Source organism: Chelonoidis abingdonii, chromosome 19 (genome assembly GCF_003597395.2).
Source record: "Chelonoidis abingdonii isolate Lonesome George chromosome 19, CheloAbing_2.0, whole genome shotgun sequence".
NCBI classification, from domain to species: Eukaryota; Metazoa; Chordata; order Testudines; family Testudinidae; genus Chelonoidis; species Chelonoidis abingdonii.
In genome coordinates this window covers 18,397,702-18,416,135 of record NC_133787.1, presented here as the reverse complement: position 1 = coordinate 18,416,135, position 18,434 = coordinate 18,397,702, and the positions used below count along the sequence as shown (strand labels likewise).

The 18,434-nt window shown below is 40.2% G+C and overlaps 1 protein-coding gene across 1 annotated transcript in view; it reads right to left on the bottom strand.

Moving 5' to 3' along the window:
* Window positions 1–18,434, bottom strand: part of ITFG1 (integrin alpha FG-GAP repeat containing 1) — a 187,008-nt gene that overhangs the window by 27,315 nt on the left and 141,259 nt on the right. Inside the window, exons 13-14 of the mRNA XM_032787061.2 lie at window positions 17,681–17,724; window positions 6,910–6,988 (exon numbers count right to left, since the gene is read on the bottom strand). Of these exons, the coding sequence (XP_032642952.1) occupies window positions 6,910–6,988; window positions 17,681–17,724 (123 nt within the window). The remainder of the gene's footprint in view (window positions 1–6,909; window positions 6,989–17,680; window positions 17,725–18,434) is intronic.

Below are 18,434 nucleotides of genomic sequence, written 5' to 3'. Positions count from 1 at the left end.
TTTTTTGCAAAAATGTTACACTGTTGACCCTCATTTAGCTTGTGATCCAGTGTGACTCCCCGATTTCTTTGTGCAGTACTCCTTCCTAGGCAGTCTTTTTCCATTTTGTATGAGTGCAACTGACTGTTACATCCTAAGTGAAGCACGTTGCATTTGTCCTTATTGAATTTGATCCTATTTACTTAAGACCGTTTCTCCAGTTTGTCCAGATCATTTTGAATGTTAATCTTATTCTCCAAAGCACTTGAAATCCCTCCCAGTGTACTCTTATACTAAAGTCTAGGTATACCACATCCACTGCTTCTCCCTTATTCACAAGACTCGTTATCCTATCAAAGAAAATCCTATCCAATCCTACCATGTTTCAATTGGAAAACGAACAAGGGAATTATTTGCTCCTGATGACTTGTATCAGGTCTTTTTAGAGTCTGCTTAGATAATGAATCATTTTTAGATAGGAGCTACTAGATTTACTCACCATCTAACCATACAAAATGAGTAACAGGGATACAGCTCTTCTTTAACACTTTGAAGTTTCATCTAGAGCAAGATGACGCTAATTTTATAAATTCCTGGAATTGGTTTTTATTAAAGAAACATGATTAGACTAATTCTTTATATCTCAGGACTTCAATTTTGGTTAAACAGATTTGTGGCTTCATGTCATTACTGATCAGGAGATGGAGGCCAAAGAGCAACAGAGATGGATTTAAAACAGCAGGCCCCACTTCATTAACTTTAACAAGGGAGTGAGGGAGGCTATCCATATCCCCCTTCAAAATACAGGCATTTTATTGGGTCCAATGCAGAGTTAAATGGCCCCATGCCTTTTAATCCAGATTGGCACCCTTCAGACTAACCCTTTAAACTCAGCCACTTCTGAATCTTTTTGCCCCTTTCCCCACAATGGGGAATGAGGGACCTCAACCTGTGAAACCTAAGGTCTCCCCTTTCCCCTACAAGGTAATATGAACACCTGCCATATTGCAGGTCTCCATTCATGTTTACCCTGAGAGCTGGGCCTTTTAAACTTCTATCCACACTGGCCACAAGCTGAGATGAATTAAACACTGCATGGTAAATTACTTTTTGTTTCAGTTTTCATCAAAAGTTTAGTAGCAACTGGACATCTAACTTAATGAATGGCAGTGAATGTGAGGTAGGATCAGATGCTAAAATAAGGAAAGAACAGGTTAAAAATTACTTAGACAAGTTAGATGTCTTCAGGTCACCAGGGCCTGATGAAATACACCCTAGAATACTCAAAGAGCTGACTGAGGAGATATCTGAGACATTAGTGATTATCACTGAAAAGTCATGGAAGACAAGAGAGATTCCAGAGGACTGGAAAAGGACAAATATAATGCCAATCTATAAGAAGGGGAATACGGATAATCCAGGGAAATACAGACCAGTGAGCTTAACTTCAGTACCTGGAAAGATAATGGAGCAAATAATTAAGCAAACAATTTTTAGACACCTAGAAGCTAATAAGATAACAAGGTGATAAGTAACAGTCAGCAATAATTTGTCAAGAACAAATCATGTCAAAGCAACCTAATAACTTTCTTTGATAGAATAGCAAGTCTTGTGGATGGGGAGAAGTGGTAGATGTGGTATACCTTGACTTTAGTATAAGAGTACACTGGGAGGGATTTCAAGTGCTTTGGAGAATAAGATTAACATTCAAAATGATCTGGACAAACTGGAGAAACGGTCTTAAGTAAATAGGATCAAATTCAATAAGGACAAATGCAACGTGCTTCACTTAGGATGTAACAGTCAGTTGCACTCATACAAAATGGAAAAAGACTGCCTAGGAAGGAGTACTGCACAAAGAAATCGGGGAGTCACACTGGATCACAAGCTAAATGAGGGTCAACAGTGTAACATTTTTGCAAAAAAGGTAAATCTTCTGGAATTAATTAGCAGGATATTGTAGCAAGACACCAGAAGTTAATTCTTCCATCTACGCCAGTGATTAGGCTTATCTGGACTATTGTGTGAGTTCTAGGCATCATACTTTTCAGGAAAGATGTAGACAAAACTGAAGAAAGCACAGAGAAAAGCAACAAAAAAAGTTAAAAGGTCTAGAAAACATGACCTATGACCGGAAGACTGAAAAAATATTGTGTTTACTTTAGCGGAAAAGAAGACAGAGGGCACATATAACAGTTTTTCAAGTACATAAAATATTGTTACAAGGAGCAGAGGGAAAATTGTTCTCCTTAACCTCTGAGGATAGGACAAGCAGCAACTGGCTTAAATTGCAGCAAGGGCGGTTTACGTTGGACATTAGAAAAAACTTCCTGTCAGGGTGATTAAGGTGGAATAAATTGCCTAGGGAGGTTGTGGAATCTCCATCATTGGAGATTTTTAAGAATAGGTTACCAAACACCTGTCATGGTCTAGATAATACTTAGTCCTTCCATGAGTGCAGGGGACTGGACTAGAAGTCCTCTCGAGGTCCCTTCCAGTACTACAGTTCTATGATTTTACTCCTTAATATTAAATTTCTATCTATTTCTTTTAATCTAAAAATTGGGCCTTCAGGATGTAGTGAGGAAAGCAAAATCCTTCCCTAGACATCCTGTCCATTTGGCCCAGAAGCAAAAATTCCTTCCTGATCCTTAAACAGGTTTCTGTGTAACAGATGGAGATACCCACACAACAACAAGATGAGTAAAACATATGGCCAGATGTAATTATCTTCCAAGCTGTTTTCAGAAAAGATGGAAAAAATAGATTTTTTTTTTGCCAAAGACAACATTCAGATTTTAAGCACACAAAACCAAAAATGTTTGTTGGCAACAAAACTCAATGAAAACTCCAATCATTAAAAATATCTCTTAACAATGTATATCTTACTATCTCTAACTTCCATGTCCTATACTTGCTTTTAAGTAACGCAAACAAAAAAGACAAGATATCCAGACACCAACTAGACAAGATGGGAAGAATAAGGCAGGTCAGTGTGAAATAAAGTAACAGACAGTGCAGCATTCAACCTCCTCAAAAAAACACTTATGCTGAGCCGAAATGGCTTTAAAGAAGAGTAAGGGAACTCTATATTTAAGATTTACCAATGTCTTCAAGTGTAACTGATATGAGGTGGATTACAACTCAGAAAGCTTTGACAAGCCTCTCAAGTTTGAAACTTGATAGAGGACAACAATTAGAAATGCAAGTTGCTAGTCAATTAGAAATTATCCCCTTAGGGCACAGTTTAATTTTAATACAGTATGTTAGTGTAAAATTAAATGAAAAAGTGTCTGAACTCATCATGGAGTTCTGAATGCTTGTAGCAGAATATAAGAGCTCTTTTTTAGATTCAGGTCATGAAGCTTGCTTTGCAGTGATGAAGATGGGAAATGAAAAACACTGGCAGAATGATTTACTAGTTAACATGAATTCCTACTATGTATTAGGAAGGAATTTTGAATTAGCATGAAATATTACTTCATCTCATTAAAAATGTACACTAACATTTTCAAATTTAATTTGTCTAAAGTTAGGCACCTAAATCCATATTTAAGCATACAGGAAAACAGAAACTGCCATACTATATCAGACCAGCGGTCTATCTAGTCCAGGATCCTGTCTAAGACAGTGTTTCAGAGGAAGGAGCAAGAAATCCCACAGCCGACTACTATGGAATATCCTGCCCATAGAAGAAGTTTCTTCCTCTATAGATTAGTGGTTGACTTGTATCTTTTAGCAAGAAGATTTATACAGATCATAAAAAACTATTTTTAAATTCTATCGATTGAAACGCTGGATATTCTCTTGACCATACTAGTGTCTATGTCCTTTTTAAAATTTTACTAAGCTCTTTGTCACAATGAGACAATGAGTTCCACAGGTTAATTATGTATTCTCATAGAATCATAGGACTGGAAAGGATCTCGAGAGGTCATTGAGTCCAGTCCTCTGCACTCATGGCAGGTGACCATACTAGTGTCTATGTCCTTTTAAAAATATTACTAAGCTCTTCATCACAATAGAATCATAGAATATCAGGTTTGGAAGGGACCTCAAGAGCACATCTAGTCCAACCCCCTGTTCAAAGCAGGACTAATCCCCAGGCACATTTTTACACCAGATCCGTAAATGGCCTCCTCAGGGATTAAACTCATAACCCTGGGTTTAGCAGCCCAATGCTCAAACCACTGAGCTATCCTTCCCCCCCATTGAGGCAATGAGTTCCATAGGTTAATTATGTATTATCATAGAATCATAGGACTGGAAGGGACCTCGAGAGGTCATCTAGTCCAGTCCCATGCACTCATGGCTAGACCAGTGGTTCTCAAACTCTTTTTTTTTCCCCATGGACCACTTGAAAATTGCTGAGGGTCTCAGCGGACCCCTTAATGAGCTTTCCAAATGTTGTTTGTACCATTAGCTAACCATTGTAAAGAGCTTTGGATAAAAGTGCTATATAAAAATGAAAAACTCTTAATAATTAACTTTTTTTGTTCTACAAATAAAAGCACACACCTCATATTTTAATATCAGTAGTCTTACCTTTCTAATGCAATGCATGTGCCCTCTCTTCCCTGCCGTGGCAGCTCCCAAGCTGGTGCTGGGAAGGCAGAGGGTTTCTCCCTAGCCACAGAGCTGAGGCTGGGAAGAACAGCCATCTCTCCACAGCAGCCCAGCCCTGGAGCTGGGAAAAGTCATCACTTTCTCTGGCCTCCCCAGCCCTGCACATCCCAAATTCCCCTCACCCCCTCTTCTCACCCCACTTCCCCCTCCCGCACACTCCCCACTGCTCATGCACCTATTCTCCACAAGGCACAAACTCACCTTACTTGTGTTTTTCTCCAGGTCCAGGCACCTAATTAGTGAGCCCGCATGTGCCGGCTACGCTAATTAGGTGGGTGGCCCTTCATTCTCTCACGGCAGCCACCCAGGCACACGCCTTAGAGGGAAACATCCACGGACCAAGTTTGAGAACCTCGGATCTAGACCATTCCTGAGAGTGCCTAACCTGGTCTTAAAAATCTCCAGTAATGGAGATTACCACAAATTCCCCTCCTAGGCGATTTATTCCCAGTGCTTAACACACTTGACAGTTAGGAATTTTTTCCGAACGTCCAACCTAAACTCACACTGCTTCTTGTCCTATCCTTAGAAGTTAAGAAGAACAATTTTTCTCCCTGCTCCTTGCAACAATCTTTTATATACTGGAAAACTGTTATCATGTCTCTCTATCTTCTCTTTTCCAGATAAACAAACCCAATTTTTTCAATCTTCCCTTCGCTAGGTTATGTTTTCTAGACCTTCATCATTTTTGTTGCTCTTCTCTGGACTCGTCTCACAATCGGTCCACATCTTTTCCTGAAGTCGGAAACCCCAACTTGGACACAATACTCCAGTTGAGGCCTAATCAGCCACAGAGTATGAGAGTTCTTGTGTCTTGCTTACAACACTCCTGCTAATGGCTCCCAGAATGACGTTTGCTTTTTTTGCAACAGTGTGGCACTGTTGACTCATATTTAGCTTGTGGTCCACTATGACTCCGAGGTCCCTTTCTGCAGTGCTCCTTCCTAGGCAGTTATTTCCCATTTTGTAAGTGTGCACCTGATTGCTCCTTCCTAAAGTGAGTACTTTTCATTTGTCCTTACTGAATTTCATCCTATTTACCTCAGACCATCTCTCCAGTTTGTCCAGATCATTTTGAATTTTAATCCTATCCTCCAAAGCACCTGGAACCCCTCCCAGCTTGGTATCGTCCACAAACTTTATAAGTGTAAGGAAGTATTTATTTTTATCAGCTTTAAATTTGTCATCTTAGTTTTATATGTCTCCGTCCTCTTATACTCAATTAAAGGGTAAATAGAAGTACCAAATTTACCTCCTTTATAACTTCCCATCATTTGGTTACACCCATATCACATCTTCTCCTCTAAATAGTCCCTATTTTACCCATCTTTTTTCATGCAGATGTTTTTGACACTCATCTCTGGACCCTTTCTATATCTCTTATATCTTTTCTGAATTAGGGTAAACAAAACGGAACATAGTATTCCAGGTGAGGGCATACCACTTATTTGTATAATGGCATAATAATACTTGTAGTATTATAACCCATTCTTTATATGTCCCAATATTTTGTTTTAATTTCAACTGCTACGCAGTTTTTCCATAATGACACCTATGTCTTTTTCTGATTGGTTACTGTTAATTTGGAACCTGGTAATGTGACTTAAATGAGAGATACAAGTACATGGCCCCTCAGAAAAATCAGGCCCTTATTTAGGTGGTTAGATATGGATTTACATGGTTAACTTTAGGCATTCAATTTTGCAAATTTTACCTTAGCAGACAGTACATGAATCGCCAGTACTAAAAAACTCAACGACACTACAACATGCATTGAACAATACCAGAAAAAAAAATCTACATTGTCTTTGTTAAATGAATTATCATACATGTAGAAGCTAATCAATATTTAGTGAGTAGCATGTGCATGGTATTTCACAAAAATAAAGATTCTGACTGAAAGTTTCAAACCCACTGCTACCTCCTGATAAACGTAACTGTAACATAATGAGTAGGAAACCTGATAGTTTACAGTTTCAGTTCATGAAAGACTGAAATTGCACCTAATGAACTTTTCATGATGCTGTCCTGTGCTCAGACTCTGACAGAAAGTGGAAGCTATCCAAACTCTGTTTGCGTAGGACAAATGAAAGGAAGTAATGACAACGGTCTCAATAAATATGTAAGATGAAAACTGAATGGAAAACATACTGTATTTGTGCCTTGTATACTGGAAGAGCTGTTCAGGAACAAACGGACCCATTAAATTTTTTAGTAGATTTTTTGTAACCCTTTATATGTTGCTGATGATTATGTGCAGAAAGATCATAATTACATGTATTAAGAAATAAATACTGGTCCTACCTGAACCATTTTTCAGATACCCATTTGCATCTACGGTTGTGTACATGATATAAGGTCCAGGCTGATTCACACCAAAGGGCTGCAATACAAAGATGAAATTCAACATCCAAACTTTGATTCAATTTTTTTCAAGTTTAGGAATTAGCACAGCTAAAATAAAATTAAACTAAAGGCAAATTTCTGTGGCTTCATTGTTAAGATCACACCTTAGATGTGGATAACTCTTCACTTATTTTACTATATCAGAGTAGAATTCATTTTTAAAATATGATAAACACTTTGCTATAGGTAATGATACTCCTTTCAGTTAATTTCTAAACACACTTTTCTAAAAGTTTTATTGTAAAAATACTTCTATTATACATGATCAAAAATGATAACGTATAAAAGTGTTCACTCCATCAAGTGTCACTCCATCACAGCACCTTCAATTGTGGTTGATTTGACTAAATGCAATTAAATGAAACAATGAATCCAGTCAGTTTCATGTAAAAGCCAAGTGTGGAACATTCTGCATCATTTTCAGATGTTTTTACTCAATGATGCAGAAAACTGTGTTGCCAGTACTGATGCTGTTTCATCAACTACTGCAAATGTAAAGGGAAGGATTGACTGCAACCTGACAGTTTGATGGAACTGTAGAAGCCAGTGACAGAACTTAAATGAGCAGATCATCTAGGGTTTAAAGTCACAGACTGTACAAACAATCTTATTAGAGTCTTAAATTCTTTCCGCAAAATGAAACCAAACAATTTGACCTTTTTCTTGTAAAGGACGTAATTTTGAGCTATTTGGCCATTAGCCAAAATAACATGCTAGCAATCACTGTATAAGGTCTTTTCACAGTTTCAGTGTTAAGTATGGTTGCCTTGACAGCAATAACTCATCGGGGATAAAATCATACACATATATTTTACATAACAAATCTTATAAATTATTCAAATTATTTGATAATTTGAATACCCTCTTGGTGAGATATATTATGGAGTGGTGATAGCCAATCCATAAGTAAGTCTGCAACTGAATTCTATTGTAATCTGATTTTGTGTAATCCTGACCCCCTAAAAATCCACAAACAAAGAAATACAGGCTTCAAAATTGATAGGCCACATCTGGGGCTGAGGTTTAATTTTTTTTCAAGTTGGAAGTAAATTCAAGAAGGTATTACTGAATTATGGCATCCCAATAATTGAGGTATTTACCAGAGTTCAAAAATTCCATTTTTTCTGCCATTTTGTAGGGAAAAAAGGAATAAAACTTAATTTACTGTAGATCTCTGGCTGAACTCCTGAGCAAAGGACTCACGATTAGTTTGATTAAACTCTAATTTTAAAAGATCTTAAATGGTAATATCAGAATGGCATATTGGCTCAGAGAAGCTAAAAATACGTCTGATGACCGCTGGAAAAAGACAGTTACCTATACTGTAACCATTGATCTCCGAAATGTGGGTGCAGACCTGTAATTCCACTCAGGTGTGCGCATGCTTAGTGCACTGAAACCAGAAGACTTTGCCTAGCAGTACCCATACAGGTGGTGCTCACACATTTGACTCTAGTCTCTCCCCATGCTATTTAAGGGCAGCGCCACTCTGATCCCCCTGAATTCTTTCATTCTGAATGTCAGGAATAGAGACTGATGTGGAGAGGACGGAAGGTCATAGAATACACGTTAGCACGCACATCTCAAAGAACAAGTTACAATACAGGTACGTAACAATCTTTTCTTCTTCAAGTGGTTGCAGACGTGTATTCCACTCTGGTGATCCATAAACAGGACTCGCAGGAGGTGTAGTTCAGAGTCTACTTAAAGAATGCTTGCAGGACTGCCTTCCTAAAGTTTACATCTGACCTAAATGCAATGGTAATCACAGTATCTGATAAAAGTATGTGCAGAAGACCAGGTAGGAGCCCTGAAATTGTCTACTGAAAAATCACTGAGGAATGCTATATATGTATGTTTGGCCCTCATGGAATGAGCCTGCATAAGAGACAAACAGAAGAGGTGATGCCCAAAAAGGCTTAGTTCTGTGTAGGTAAAATGCCAAACATCATCTTGAATCCAACATGCAAAATCAGCGTTCATCTGCACTGCAGTGTGGTGTGGTTTAGGAAAGAACACCAGTAAATAAATCAATTAGTTAAGATGAAACTGTGAAACCACTTTTTAACAATAATTTTGGATACAGCAGTAGGGCCACTTTGTCCTTGAAAAACTGGCTCTACAGGGACTCTGGCATTAAGACTTGTAGCTTGCATATGCTCCTTGCATGTATTATGGCCACAAGAAAGGGGATCTTCTGGCACAGGAGTGACAGAGAACAGGTTGCCAGGGGCCTGAACTGAGGTCTTACAAGGGCTGTCAGGACAGTATTAAGGTCCCACAAGGGAACCAGTTCTTTCTCAGGCAAATGGAGACTAATGATTCTCATAAGACATCTCACTACCACAGGATTTGAGAAAACTGACCTCCCTTGGATAGGTAGATGAAAGGCTGAGATCACTGCTAAGTGAACCCTCAATGAATTGATTGAGAGACTGGATGACTGAAGGTGTACTAAGTACTCCAAATGTTCTGAATGCAGGCCAGCATCAGCTGAATCCTCTGAGCAAGTGACCAAACTGAAAACTGCTTCCACTTGGACAAAAAAGTCACCCTAGTAGATGGCTTCAGCTGCTAAACCACAACTGTTGAACAGCTTCCAAACATTGTTCCTTCTCCTCTAATAGCCATGCAGCATCCGCACCAAGAGCTGTATAGTGTTCAGTGCTTGATGCAAAACTCAACAGTGGTGCTGAGTCAGTAGGTCGGGATGAAGAGGAAGAAATCTGAGAGGATGAATCAATAGATAGTAGGTCAGAGAACCAACACTGCCTTGGCCAAACTGGAGCAATTAGAATCAGTTTGGCATGATCCAACTTCAGCTAAAGAATGACCTGTGGGATGACTGGAATCAGGAGGAAGGCATATCTCAGAGTCTATCCCCAACTGAGTCGGAAGACATTGGTTAGGGAGCCTGGGCTGAGACTTGCTTGACAGCAAAATTGATGGCACTTCTTGTCTCTCATTGCAAAGAGGCTGATAATCAGAATGCCCCACTCTGCAAAGATTGAACTCAGCACATTGGATTTCTGAGACCACCAGTGATCCTAGGAGAAATTTCTGTTGAGGTGGTCTGCCAATTGTTTCTGGATCCCCGGTAAATAGCGGCTGTGGGAATTAAGCTCTCCTTGATACAGAACTTCCAGAAATTCATTGCCTCTTGACACAGCTGGTAGAGAGCATTCCATGTTGATATTGATGGAAACTTCTAGTTCCAATCACAAAACCTGAATCTTCATTGTCCCCAAATACACTTCCCAACCTATTGAGGAGGCATTGACAGCTGTAGTCCTGGTAGGAGAAAGACAAATAAATGGAACACCTTGACATACAATGCCCTGAACTGTAGAGAATTCACTATAGAGAATGCAGGATTGACTAAGGCACTCTGTTGTACCTGTCTAATTATTGTCAAGTGAGGTGACAGAACAACCTTAACCAAGCCTGAAGAGGATGAGGGCACAGTCTTTACAAGCCACCATATGGCCTAATACACTTAGGAAGACAGAGTGTAGTTGAGGGTTGAGACTGCAATTGAGGAATTGTTAGAAACTGTTCATTCAGCAGAAATGCTCTCAAACTTGTAGCATCTAGTAGGGTCCCAAAGAACTCCATTTTTTGAGTTGTTATTAACGTCAACTTCCCTTTGTTCAAGATGAGACCCAGACGATTGAAGAGACATAATGTGAACTGGACATGAGAGAATTTGCTCCCAGGACTAGCCTCTCACTAACCAATTGTCCAACTATGGGAAGATATTAATTCCTTTCAGAGGTGAGCTGTCACCACAACCATGTATTTGGTAAAAACGTGAGAAGGCCAAAGGGAAGTAAAGCGCACTGGTAGCACTGACCTCCCACGACAAACCTCAGAAACTTTCTGTGGTTTGGGAGAATCATCACATGGAAATAGAACAGGACTACTTGTGGCACTTTAGAGACTAACAAATTTATTTGAGCATATACTTTCGTGGGCTACAGCCCACTTCATCAGACGAATAGAATGGAACATATAGTGAGGAGATATATATACATACAGAGAACATGAAAAGGTGGAAGTTGCCCAACCAACTCTAAGAGGCTAATTAATTAAGATGAACTGTTGTCAGCAGGAGAAAAAAAATTTTGTAGTGATAATCAAGATGGCCCATTTAAGACAGTTTGACAAGATATTTAACATGGGGGAAATAGATTCAATGTGTGTAATGACTCAGCCATTCCCAGTCTCTATTTAAGCCTAAGTTGATAGTGTCTAGTTTGCATATCAATTCAAGTTCAGCAGTTTCTCATTGGAGTCTGTTTTTGAAGCTTTTCTGTTGCAAAACTGCCACCTTTAAATCCATTACTGAATGGCCAGAGAGGTTCAAGTGTTCTCCTACTGGTTTTTGCATGTTATGATTTCTGATGTCAGATTTGTGTCCATTTATTCTTTTGCGTAGAGACTGTCTGGTTTGGCATTGTTGGCACATGATGGCATATATCACATTGGTAGATGTGCAGGTGAATGAACACCTGATGGTGTGGCTGATGTGATTAGGTCCTATGATGGTGTCACATGAATGGATATGTGGACAGAGTTGGCATCCTGAAGATCCAGAGCAGCAAACCCGTCATTCTGATTTAACATAGGAAGGACGGGTGCTAGGGTGACCATATAGAACCATCCATATCTCCACATCAAGTCCAGCCTCTTAGACTTTGTCCTTGGAGGTAGACTTATATCTTCCGTGTTGTGATCTGTCATTCACCGTTGTTACTATGAGGGAGTTGAAGCTGGATGGGAATAAAAACTCTCGAAGCCTTGCATAATATCTTTTCTCAGAACTCTTTGCTGTAGTAGGCAAGGAAGCTGGGGTATTGCAGGCTCTAAGAGAGCTTCATTTATTAGGAAGATCATCCTCCCTGAGCTGATGACCAACAATGTATGTGTGTTCTATTGCACAAACTCAACCTGAATGTCTGAGAAGGTCCTGGTACAACTTGAAATCATCAGGCACAAGTGAAGACGGGTCCGGTACAGTGGAGTTGTCTGTTGAGGAAGAGGATGCAGTGCCAGTGGAGGCACTTCTTCCTGTGCAAGGAGATCAGGATGAACTGGCTAAGGAGGGATGGCATCAGACTGTGCCTCCAATGGAGGTGGCTCAAGAATAGAAACTACAACCAGCACTGGTGATCTTGCTCTGGTCTAGGACATAGAGCGGGACCTTGCAGAGTAAGGAACATCCCAAAGGTCCCAGAAGGCCACTGGGAATATGGGAAAAGCATTGGCGCAGTAAGTACTGGGCCAGGAGCCCTTACCCCTTATGTGAAAGTGGACTGTAACATTTTTTTTTTTAAATTATGTTTGTTTATACAATAAAAAAAATAAAAAAACCAGAGGAATTAATTATAAAGAAATGTTTTAGCTCAGAATGCCACAATATTCAATCAAGTTTCCTAAAGTATTAAATACATATGATCTGATTTGAAGAACAGCTGCTTAAAATATATGCATATAGGTACTGAAATTGTTTTTTGGAACTATCTGTGGTACTAGGCAAAGGCACAGAGACTTTCTACTATAATGAAAATAATCTGAAGTAAAAATCAATATGACAAACATTTCTAGGGACTTACACTCACTTTTTAAATTATTGTAAGTCAGAAGGAGAAGTAATGGCAAAGTACACTTTTTATATCTTTTTCAGCTGTCAATGCAGTTGTGTTATCTCCTAAGTTTCGGGAGGAGAAGATATAGAATACAAATAGCCATTCAAATCACATGAACCTCAAAGAAAGTCAAAAAGGGATAAATTGGAGGCAAATGTTTCAACTGCAATAGAGCTTTAGGATCAGTCAGGCACATTATTTAAAAGCAGTTTCATAAACTGGACCTGATATGATTTTCAAATTGATTTCTTAAAAAGTAAGTTCAGGTTTATTTTGAAGCTGTACCCCACAATATAGCTTATTTTTGCAGATGGGCTGGGGGAGTTCAGTAAACTTCCTTAAACTGTCCTAGCTGAACTGAGACTTCTTCAATGTTTGTCCACATGGGAAGAAAGACATGAGGCCATTGATGCGGTTTAATGAGGCCACAACTTTATTCACCAGGAGTGGCCAGCCTGAGCCTGAGAAGAAGCCAGAATTTACCAATGTACATTGCTAAAGGGCCACAGCAAAGTGTCAGCAGCCGCTCATCAGCCATCCCCGCCAGCACGTCTTGCTCACCGGCAGCCCCACCAATCAGCACTTCCCCCTCCGTCCCTGCACCTCCTGATTAGCTGTTTTGTGGCATGCAGGAGGCTCGGGGAGGGTGGGGGAGGAGTGAGGGCACTGCAGGCTGAGGGGAGGAGGTGGGAAGGGGTGGAGTGGGGGCAGGGCCTGTGGCAGAGCCAGGGGTTGAGCAGTGAGCACCCCCCAGCACGTTGGAAAGTTGGTGCCTGTAGCTCCAGCCCCGGAATCGGTGCCTATACAAGGAGTCGCCTATTAACGTCTGAAGAGCCGCATGTGGCTCCAGAGCCACAGTATAAGTCAGGGGTGGCCAACCTATCTGGGATTACCTAGCAACAAATTGTACACTGCCGGAAGGAGGTGGTTGACACCTTGCTGTTCAAAGATGCAGGATCCCCAACCTCCCTTCCTCAGCCCTCTGAAAATGGATTAGAAAATGGAGGCGGGCTGGCTTCATGCTGACAAGATGTAGGAGCCTCAAACCCTCCCCCACCAGCTTGAACCCCTCCATTACTCAAGCTCCCTTAAGAGATGCTTTCCTTCAAATCCTTTTCCAATCCATTTTATCCAATAACCATATTCCTTCCATACTGAGTACTTGCACTGGACATCTGCCACAAGTTTTGTGTGTTAAGTTGCTATGTTATAACCTAACCCCCTTATTCCACTCCACTGGGTCTCAGACTAGCTTTGGGGAAGGAAAAAAACACACTCCACCTGGACCAATTTGGCAGTAAATGCAAAATTCCTTCCCAGTCCCCCAAGGAAGAGGGGCAACAAGCGTAATAGCCACAGCAGGTAAAAAAGGGAACCCAGTCCTTCTTTCATGTACGCAGGTGTCCAGGTGCTGTCAACCCAATCCTGGTAAAGAGCGCCGCTACAAGGCTGCCTGGGGTATAAATACCACCCCCATTTTCTAGTCAGCGGGAAAGGTAATGCAGAGATCTTGTGCTAATGTCACCCCAACTGCTTCCTGCCCTTGTCCATCACTGTTAACTTCCCCTTCTCCCCACCTGCTGTAAGGGAGCCTTTAAAGGGGCAATGCCCCTTTTCTTCCAGCTGGCTGGACAAAGACCCAATTATCTAAAGGCTGCAGTGGGCACATTTATGTAACTATTTTATGCATTAATACGATAGCATTGGTAGCAGAGCCACAGTTAAGGTTTAGTTCAGTTTTTCACACAAAGGGGGATTTACCTCCCATTTTGACAGGCATGAAAATTATTGTTGTTAATAACCAAAAAGACATTATACTCTCTTAGGGTGAATAATTCATTTCCTGAAACGTTACAAGTGCAATCAAGCAACAGACTAGGAATTCAAAGGAGCTGAAAATTACTTCCTTCTGAAAATTCACATCCAGCGTTTAATGCTTTCTCAGATTTCTCTAATGTTAAAGCTTTGTCTGAAACTGTACGTGCAAACAGTAGCTTAAAAATCATTAGCATTTATTCATTACTATTGTTTTATTTACTCAATAAAATGCTACTTGATAAAGTTTATTGTCAAATGCCAATGTGTAAAATTTTAAAATTTGATGCTTAATGTTCTCTTCTGAAGGAGAAAAGAAGGTGTTAAAATAATGATAAAAGTAATTATAGAAAACAAAGGGATTTGTGGGTCATTGTGCGATGAATATTAACGAGTGAGTTTGGAGGAGCAATGGGAAAAACTGTTGAATTATCCATCATATTTGTGTACACAGGAAAGGAATTGGAGAAATGGTGTTTAAGAGAGGCAGATGTTTGGTTTTTACCATGTTGAGTTTAAGCTGATGCACTAACATTCAGCAAGAGATCTCTCAGAAAGAAATCTGCAGATGTATGACTGAACAGAAAGGGAGAAGACAGGGGGAAATTTGGCAGTGATCTACACTTACGGCTTGTCTTTACTACCGCGCTATATTGCCGTCACTGCACCTCTGCAGTGCATCTGATGAAGATGTGCTATGTTGACGGGAGAGCGCTCTCCCATAGACGTAATTACTCCTCAGTAAGAGGGGGAAGCTCTCCCACCGACATAATGTGGTGTAGACATGGCTTTAAGACTATGCAACTTATGTCACTAGGGGGTAGTTTTTTCAGACCCCTGAGCGACATAAGTAAGGCCTTACCAAATTCATGGTCCATTTTGGTCAATTTCATGGCCATGGGAACTTAAAAATTTCATGATTTCTGCTATTTAAATCTGAAATTTCACACTGTTTAATTGTAGGGGTCCTGACTCAAAAAGGAGTTGAGGGCAGTGGGGTCACAAAAAAGTTATTGTAGGGGGTGTTGCGGTACTTCTACCCTTACTTCTGCACTGCTGCTGGCAGCTCTGCTGCCTTCAGAACTGGGCAGCTGGAGAGTGGCAGCTGCTGGCCGAGAGCCCAACTCTGAAGGCAGAGTCGCTGCCACCAGCAGCAGCACAGAAGTAAGGATGACATCGTATGGTATTGCCACTCTTACTTCTGTGCTGCTGCCTGAGGGCCCAGCTCTGCAGTCAGCAGTTGCCACTCTCCAGCCGCCCAGCTCTGAAAGCAGCAGTGCAGGAGTATGGGTGGCATGTTATGGTATTGCCACCCTTACTTCTACACTGCTGCTGGTAGTGCTGGCTTCAGAGATGGACACCTGGCCAACAGCTGCCATTCTCTGGTCACCGAGCTCTGCAGGCAGAGCAGAAGTAAGGATGGTAATACCTCGATGCCTCTAAAATAACCTTGTGACCTCCCTACAACTCCCTTCCGGGTCAGGACCCCAATTTGAGAAACACTGGTCATCCCCGTGAAATCTGTATAGTATAGGGTAAAAGCACAAAAAAAAGACCAGACTTCATGGTCTGTGACACATTTTTCATGGCCGTGAATTTGGACATAAGTTACATTGACATAAGCGGTAGTGTAGACAAGCCCAGAGACAGTAGCTGAAGTCATGAGAATAAGGCATAGAAGAAGAAGAAGGAGGTGACCAAAACCAGAGGAACACTTATGAACAGTATGGGTGTGAAGAGAAGTAGACACATTAATGAAAACCTTGACGCAGATATGAGAGCTGAAAGTATAAGGTGAGTTTCATGTTGATATTGTCATAAAAGGTTACTTATACTATAACAAACATCTCCTAATACTTTTTTGTAGGGGAATTATATTTACATTCAGTGTTCGGCATCTACCCCACACAAGCTCTGCAGGGGTAAATTAGGCCCATTAACTTTAGGCTGCAGCTGGAAGAAACCTAGAAAGTGGTAGGGCCTAACTGCAGATGAAGTCCAGCTTGAGGGGGAGGAGCTGGGCAGGATTTAAAAGAGAAGAAGTTGGCAGGCTGGGGGAAGAAACCTGCAGTGACACTCCCTGATACGTGGAGGAAGAGCACGAAGCTGCAAGGACAGAGTAGGAAACAGTCCAGGAAGGGAGCAGTAGGTCTGGGAGAGTAAAAGCCCAGAGCTGCTTGGCTGAAAGTCCCTGAACTAGAATCTGGTGTAGAGGATGGGGCAGGTTCCCCTACCAGCCACTGGAGGAGTGGCACAGACCATCCAGTGGACAGCAGACTGCCTGGGACAGTTTAGTTCAAAGGATTTATGATCCCCCGAAAGGGGGAATAACTTTAATGTGACTTAGCCAGAGAGTTAAGCTATGAAGAGGACAGTGCTGCGGCTCCTCGCACATGAGAGGCCATGGAGTAGCTGAGGGGAATGACAGACTGCATAACCACAGGAAGGGGCGCCAGACCAGGTGAAAGAGCTAATTCCCTGGATGAGCCACAAGGAGGATACCGCTGAGCTGTGAGTATAGCAGTCCCTGTAACAGTGGCAGTGAGTAATAAACTTTCCCCAACATCTGTTTATTAATGTTAATTTCTGATATGATCCCCTTTTTTATTCCTTCAGCTGACTTTTTAATATTGTGAGAATGGTTTGTTATTTCATATCACAAAATGTCTCCCAAATAAATAAATGGATCTGAGTGGAAAGTTGGTTCCATATAAAGCAATTTCTTGACTACTAAATATACCAGTATAATCAATGTCTTGTCAAAATGAAATTCTTATACCTTATATAAACCTGAATTATTTTTTAAAAAAACAAAAAAAACCTTAATTTTACTTTCTTCAAGCTCCTCTTCCAGACCCCCTTGTACTGTGAATATGGAAAACTGCCAACTAATAAGAGCTTGGTGGGTGGCTTTTAGTGATTTACTGATAGGAATTGTTTATTGTCTTTTGTAAAAAATCTGCAGATTTTGGATGTAATCAGTCTTGGGAACCAGATCTACTTGTTAATGTTACTCCTACTCTTCCGCTCTCATTCCCTCAGTCAGTTACATCCACTTGTTGCTCCATATCTTAAGTTAGACTGTAAATTCTTCCAGGCTGCAGCTGTTTCTTGTACGTTTGTACTGCAATCAGGACAAAGGGGCCACATTTAGACTGGGCCCTCTAGATATTAATTTCATTAACAATGTAAATAATTATACTTACTGTTATTTTACTAGGACAATCGTTAGAACAGAGGCCACTAAGAACTGTGGAAAAACAGAAGTGGGATTTATAGTTATTATATTGTCAAATAATTTTACATTAAGCATTATCTCTCTCTGAATCTATTAGTGTACAGCATCAATTCAAGCCCCTCTATATAGGTATACTTAGCTTGCCTCTCTTGTAAAAATAGTTAATGAAGAGAATAAACTGCTGTTGTATAACTTACTTTAACATTTAAAAAGACTATTGATCCATTTAAATTATGCCACTTTGCAGAAGGTAATGAGCTAATCACTGCTCTATCACATTTATTACACTAACCAAAGATAGATTTGCCACTTAAGAAAAATGCAAACAAATTAAATTGTATGCTAAAAATAGTTGCATTGTATACTTTGCTCATTATCCTTCATTTCAAGTGTATGACTACTCCTACAATTTACTTACTTTTTAAAAAATCAGATTAAAAAAGGAATCAGTAAACTTCAAGGTAGTAATAAAACTGTTTATATTTGTGAACAATTATAATATATCTATTAAACAAATTCCTAACAATCATTTATCCCATCAGTTAGAAATTACTGTTATTGACAAATGTATATAGTTACACGTAATGTATAATGTATGTGACAGTTCTGATTATGTTTAAATCTTACTAGATTAAGTAAGTGTTGTCACTTAAATGTTTAGTTATAATTAACTAAAGGGAGGACATGAAAGCTGTCTGATGCATAAACAGATGTGTTCTGTC